Raw genomic sequence first — 6,000 nt, forward strand, 5'->3', positions numbered from 1 at the left:
CTCAATCCCATATCTATGTGCTTTTAAATGTGACACATTTTTCCTTACACCATGTATGTGAATGCACATAAAGTAAAATCCTTCTCTCTTTAGGAAGAATTTTTGAAAGTGTTAATTCTCCAGCAACTTTGTCCTTCCTCGTCAATGAACTCAATGCCCTCTTGCAGCAGAAACAGAGAGTCATGTGTGCTTGAGGTTAGAAGCCCTTGTCATGAATAGGGACTGTCCAGCAAAACATAGACAGTAGGCCAAGGGGTAACCTATAGGCTACAGCAGGCATGGGCAGGCTACCACTATCCTCTGTTTTAACCCCTGACCTTATACCTGACATAGAAGCTAACATGGGGTATAAGTAGTGTATTTCAAATGCTTTTTTGTGAATGTTTGTTTGAGTTTTTTTTTCAAAATCCCAACTCAGAAACATTTGAGAGCACCTGGTCTAATCCTCAGGTGTGTCATCTCAACTCCTTACGGTAGCTTTCCTTCCAGGACTTTGAATTAGGAGTGAAGCCACCTGTATCTTCTTTCAGATCCATTTGGGAAGACAGATGAGCGAGAACCACTCACCAATGCAGTTCGAAGTGACTCGGCCGTCATTGGAGGTAAACCATTCTTTGTTAATGAAAAGATGCATTCTTTGTTGCAGAAGGGACATAAATAATTCCATACTCTTGAAAAGCTTATCTGAATCCTTCCTTAATTATGGCCATCCAGCAGCCAGGACCCCAAGTTATCTGCAAGACCATGAGCCTTTTCATGAATAGTTAGGTATGTTGTATGATCAAAAATACCTTCTCCCCCAACACTAGCTGCTCCATGGATGCATCCCACCCCAATCTACCAGGAAGCTGAATAATGAATCAACAACTGGATAATTTACTTAGAGACAGGTAGTGTGCATTTAGTTCATCTTTTCCAGTAGCTGATTTTCTAAAGTACAAGTGAAGTAAACCAATAAAACTACACATGAGAAAGGACCACATTGGGGAAGACAGATAAGTGAAGCTGCATTCTTTTGGGGATTCTCCATAAGTAAGTGGGGTTGGATCTAATGAGCTAGGAGAAGCCTCCAGACTGGAATTTTGAATCCAACAGCACTTATGATATAGATGCAGATTTCATCTGCTCTGTGGTGAGCTCAGTTCCCTGCCTCCCTTACTCTGTCATCTTGTCACTCCTACTGGCCTCGCCACCCCTTTGATTCCAAGTCTGCTGGAACCTCTGGCAGCCTTGATTTTTCTATCTAGGGCTTGTAACACAGAATGCCTCTCAGACCTCATTTGATGTAAAATGCTTATGAGAGACTAAATTCATTTCCATTTGAAGACCACGGTCTTAGCAGTTACCCCCATCCTTGTTTTCTGTCAGTTAGATGGAGTTCTTTGGAAGTCAGCAGTATCCATTTATTTAAATTCTATTTAATAAACCCCAACTTTGGGTCAGGGCTTGTGTTCAATATAAAAATATGAAGATGAAAGATATGGGCACTGCTTCCAAAGAACCCATGGTCTGGTGGGGGTCTGGCCAAGTAAACAGACAGTAGAACAAGTGAGTAGTGTTTTGAGGGGGGAAAGTACAAATAGATCTGGGAGCACAAAGATGTACCATCTCAATAAGATTGTAAGGAAAGAAAACCCGACATCTCCTTAAGGAAGTTCTTAAAATGTCTGATCTGATTTTCTGCTTCAGGGTAGATTCCAACTTGATTTTAGTTTGGCATCAAGAAATGTAGGAACAAATTTGGTGCCTGTTTCTCTTCTTATAATTAATTTCTCATTTGACAAGTGGAGAAAAGTATTTTGAGACTGCTATTTTTTCCCACCCATGTACACACTTTTGTAAGTATCTTTAAGAGCAGGAAAATCATCCCAATTCCAGGGGAAAATTTCCAGAAGTTACCACAGCCTCCAACTCCGAATATTCCACATACTGAAGGAGGAGAAACCAGTTCTGTATTTCATCTCTTAAAGCTACAACCCATTCCTGGGTGACTTTCTAAAATTCATGCTCATATAAATCACAATGCAGGATGTTCAAAAGTAATTTTGTAAAATAAATATATATTCTCAATATCCATTCTACAGTAGAATATATACTAATTCTTGTAACAGTAGTAATAATAATGTTAATGTAATGTTAACAATAAATTTAACTTTGAATATAATATACAGTTTTCACGTATTTAAGTGTTGAGAAACCTACATTCCTGTGTAGATGCATTCTCCCTTTTAAAAGTGGCAATATCCACATTTTGAACGTCCTTTGCTGACTTTGCTCTTCATATCCCAAGAGCCTTCCTGGCAAAGGTAGAAATAAGACCTTAGGGGTTAGCAAGGTTGACTTGCCAAAGAATGTCCAGTAAAGTCACATACAATCAAAGTAGGGGAGCCTGACACAGTTGTTCAGAAACTTTCATTTCAGCTCGCTTTGCATTTCTGGAGGACAGAGGCATACCACCTTTAAGCTAGCCTGTGTCTGGCAGTATGTAGAACAGTGTAGAAATGCCCTAAATGTTTGGGTAGCATTTCACTATTAATAAAACATTTTAGCAAAGCAAACATATATCATAAACACCTTTATATCAGGGAAGCATTATTACAATGTGAGATGATTAAATATTATTTTCTAGGATGCTAAAGTAGTTCTAAAATGCCTGTTTGCAAAGTTACAAAAAATGTGCAAATTACAAATGATTCTGACACAATCTTTAAAGCAAATTTTGGAGAAATTTAATAAGAAATCTTTTGCTTGTCTGATTACATATTTGTTTGATGGCATTCATATTCCATTAAAAAAACCCTCTGATTTAAACTGGGTTTCTCTTTTTTCTGGAAGAGGAAGCTTTTGGTAATTGGAGACTGAAGGTGTTTCAGCTGGTCTTTATTTCTGTTGTTTGTTTTGTTCTGTTTTTTTTTCTTTTGTTTGTTTTTTTTTTCTCCTAAGTGGCTTCCTTGTATAGACTGAACCATCACTCTGCAGTGGGCAATCTGTGATAATGTCTTTCTCTCATTTCCCCCCTTTCTAAACAGGAGTAATTGCGGTGGTGATATTCATCATATTCTCCATCGTCGGCATCATGACCCGATTCCTTTACCAGCATAAGCAGTCACATCATAATAACCAGATAAAAGAGAAGGAATACCCAGCAAATTTGGACAGTTCCTTTAGAAATGACATTGACTTGCAAAACACAGTGAATGAGTGTAAGCGGGAATATTTCATTTGAAAAACTGCAGGGTCAACTGATGTTCTTTTGTTGTTAAGTTTTTTCTCCTCTTTCTTCTGTTTCTTAATTCTAGTCATTTTCTTTCTCTAATTTGTTCCCTATTTATTTTTGGAGCATTGACCACAGCATTTAGCCTCTTGACCCAGTTTAGAAGACCAGGCTGCTATGGCCACTGCCTTCCTCTTTGACAAATCTATTTTGTTGATAATGATCACTCAAGAACTGACTTTACTTCTGTAGATAAGGAAAAGACATGTGTGCATAGGTGCATATTCAGTTCTGTATTCCATATTCTAAGATGTACTCTTAAGCTCTGCTGCCTTTCACAGGTTTACTTTGAACAAGAATTCAGTGACCTAGGCATTATCAGTCCTTTTTGACATCCTCCCCCATCTCAAGTCCATTCCTACCAGGGGACTCAGGATAGGAAATAAGATGCTAGAGGCCTGGTTTACTTCAGTGGCACTTTAAAAGGAACCAGAGAGGTTTGTTTTGTGTTAATTTTCTTTACCATAGGAATGGCATTGACCAATCTCATAAATTTTTCATTCTGACTCTTATCTCCTGAGCATTTTCAAATATAGCCTTCCTGTTTTTAGTGAGCTATTACTGTGCTCCTGTCTTACCACACTCTCAAGGGCCAGCACTTTGGACAACATACTTTAGCCTAACTTTGAGGAAGCATGAAAGTAGTAGCTTAAAACTAGGAGGAAAAAGAGTGCTGCCAGGAAGTAGATGGTCTACAACTTCAAAAATGCCTCTGCCGATTTCATAAGATATGTTAGCAAGGCTATTCCTGGGATTATTATATACTGATATATATCTGAAGCATTAAAAATTCAAGTAACAATCTAAAATAGTACCTGGTTCCATGAAAGAGCTTAAGCCATCTTGATTCAGCTTAAAAAAAAAAAGACTGAATGAAAGAAGAAAAATACCAAACAATTCTGCCCTTCCATCCACTCACTAAAGTTCTGGTGGAGAAAGTGAATGTAGGTTTAATATTTCTGAGCAGATATAATGATTCATCTCTGTCCATCAAGCAAACTCCTAGGAGGTTTAGGCTGTGCTGCCAGGTAAGGCATGGCTAGCTACAATGAACCCTCACTGCTTAACTCTGGAGGAGTTTGTAGGCCCTATGGTACATCGCATTTTCAAATCTGTTACATCCTATGTATATGAGGGCATGTGCATGCACATGTGCACATGCACACACACATCTTCTTGTAGGCATAAACTGCCAGATGAGATGGTGATGGACTTCCTAGTCTTTGCCTCTCTGATAACAAGGCATCAAAGAAACACAGTCATTCCTTCAAGAAGGCATCTTGAGCTCATCCACCAAGTGGTGGTGAGAATCCTGATGGTTTTGCTATAGCAATATGCTTCACCCTTGGACACTCTTGGAGAAAAAGATAAGGCAAAACAATATAAATGTGTCAGTATGCTGGGAATGCCAATATAATGATCTACAGAAGTGGAAAGTACTTGCTGATTCTCTTTGAAAGACAGATTTGATTTGGGAAACAATTACCATGTAGCTGTTCTGCTGTTCACCAGCCCTGACAGTTAGCATTCTATCTTTCCCCAGTATGTCTGTCACCTCTGAGTAATTAATGCTGTCCTGCATGAGGAGGCTCCCCATGAGGAATGCATTAGTTTCATCTGACTTCAGGTGCATTTCAGGCTCTGCTTTCAGAAAATATGATGTAAGAATTTAGTTTGTAATCATATTTCTCTACTTTAAGATGTTCTAATTATACATGCTCTCCTTGAAATTTTTTCTGAACTGTTACTTAATCATTCTATCATTTCCATTATATCTTTTTGCTAGTAAATTTATTGTGATGTGATTTAACAAAGGCACCATTCTTTCCCTTCTAGCATTAATAAGATGAATGATCTATTAATAGGAGAGAAGTTCTATAAATACTGCTGCTCCTGCCCTGTCCTCCCCCATTTTCACTTTCACTTTTGAATTTTCTATTGCTATAAAACTCTGTATAAATCAGCCATTTGCTTCGCTGGATAGTCCTTTGTGCCCTGAGATAAAAGACTCTATGTAGTACAGTGGATTTAACTTGAGGCTTCTTTAATAATGAAATGGAAAGGAAATAGGTGTGAGTAATAAAGCTGCAAAAAGCAAGGACTATATTTCGCTAATACAGAGCTGACAGAAAAAAATGGAGGACTAGAGAGACCAACTTAAAGTATTTATTTTCTCATCCACATAGAGGTATATGCTCATAGGTAGTTCTGTAGGTTAAGAATTTGTGATGTTCCATCCTTACCACATGTGCAATAGAGAGCCTGTCAGCATACCTCCCTGCATAGGTAGACTATATATACTACACACTACATATCATAGACCTAAAGACAAATGACAAGAAAGTACCATCTGCATGCCACTCTTATAAGAGAGTCTCAGTGGCACATTAGAATTATTTTTACAGGGTTGAATTATTTCAAAAATTCAGCAAACACCCTTTCACTAGATGTATATGAAAGCAAGTGAGTTGCTCCCTCCAAAGAGAACACAATGTTCAGTGAGAAATAAGTGCTAACTCTGTCTGTCTTTTTCTCAGTGGTACCACAATCCATTTAGTTTTGTGCAATTTTTTCATCGTGTGAGTGTTTCAATCCTTGAACCATTGTTCTCTAAAAAAAAGTTTTTGAAAGCCTTCTAATCTCTCCTTAACCACCATTTCTGCTTCAGTAGTCATGTTTTCTGAATGCATGCTCTGGCCAATGGGATTGCCATAGTCCTCAACATT

At 38.1% G+C, this 6,000-nt stretch overlaps 1 protein-coding gene across 3 annotated transcripts in view; it reads left to right on the forward strand.

Annotated features, from left to right (window-relative positions):
- The window catches only part of CNTNAP5 (contactin associated protein family member 5), a 981,662-nt gene extending 976,958 nt beyond the window's left edge, over positions 1-4,704 (forward strand). For all 3 annotated transcript variants that reach the window (XM_045203156.2, XM_053918555.1, XM_053918556.1), the window contains 2 exons: positions 531-602; positions 3,030-4,704. In XM_045203156.2, coding sequence (XP_045059091.2) covers positions 531-602; positions 3,030-3,226 — 269 coding nt within the window. In that variant the 3' untranslated portion in view covers positions 3,227-4,704. The remainder of the gene's footprint in view (positions 1-530; positions 603-3,029) is intronic.
- The last annotated feature ends 1,296 nt before the right edge of the window (positions 4,705-6,000 follow it).

The sequence above is a fragment of the Desmodus rotundus genome, chromosome 2 (assembly GCF_022682495.2).
Source record: "Desmodus rotundus isolate HL8 chromosome 2, HLdesRot8A.1, whole genome shotgun sequence".
Taxonomy (NCBI): Eukaryota; Metazoa; Chordata; class Mammalia; order Chiroptera; family Phyllostomidae; genus Desmodus; species Desmodus rotundus.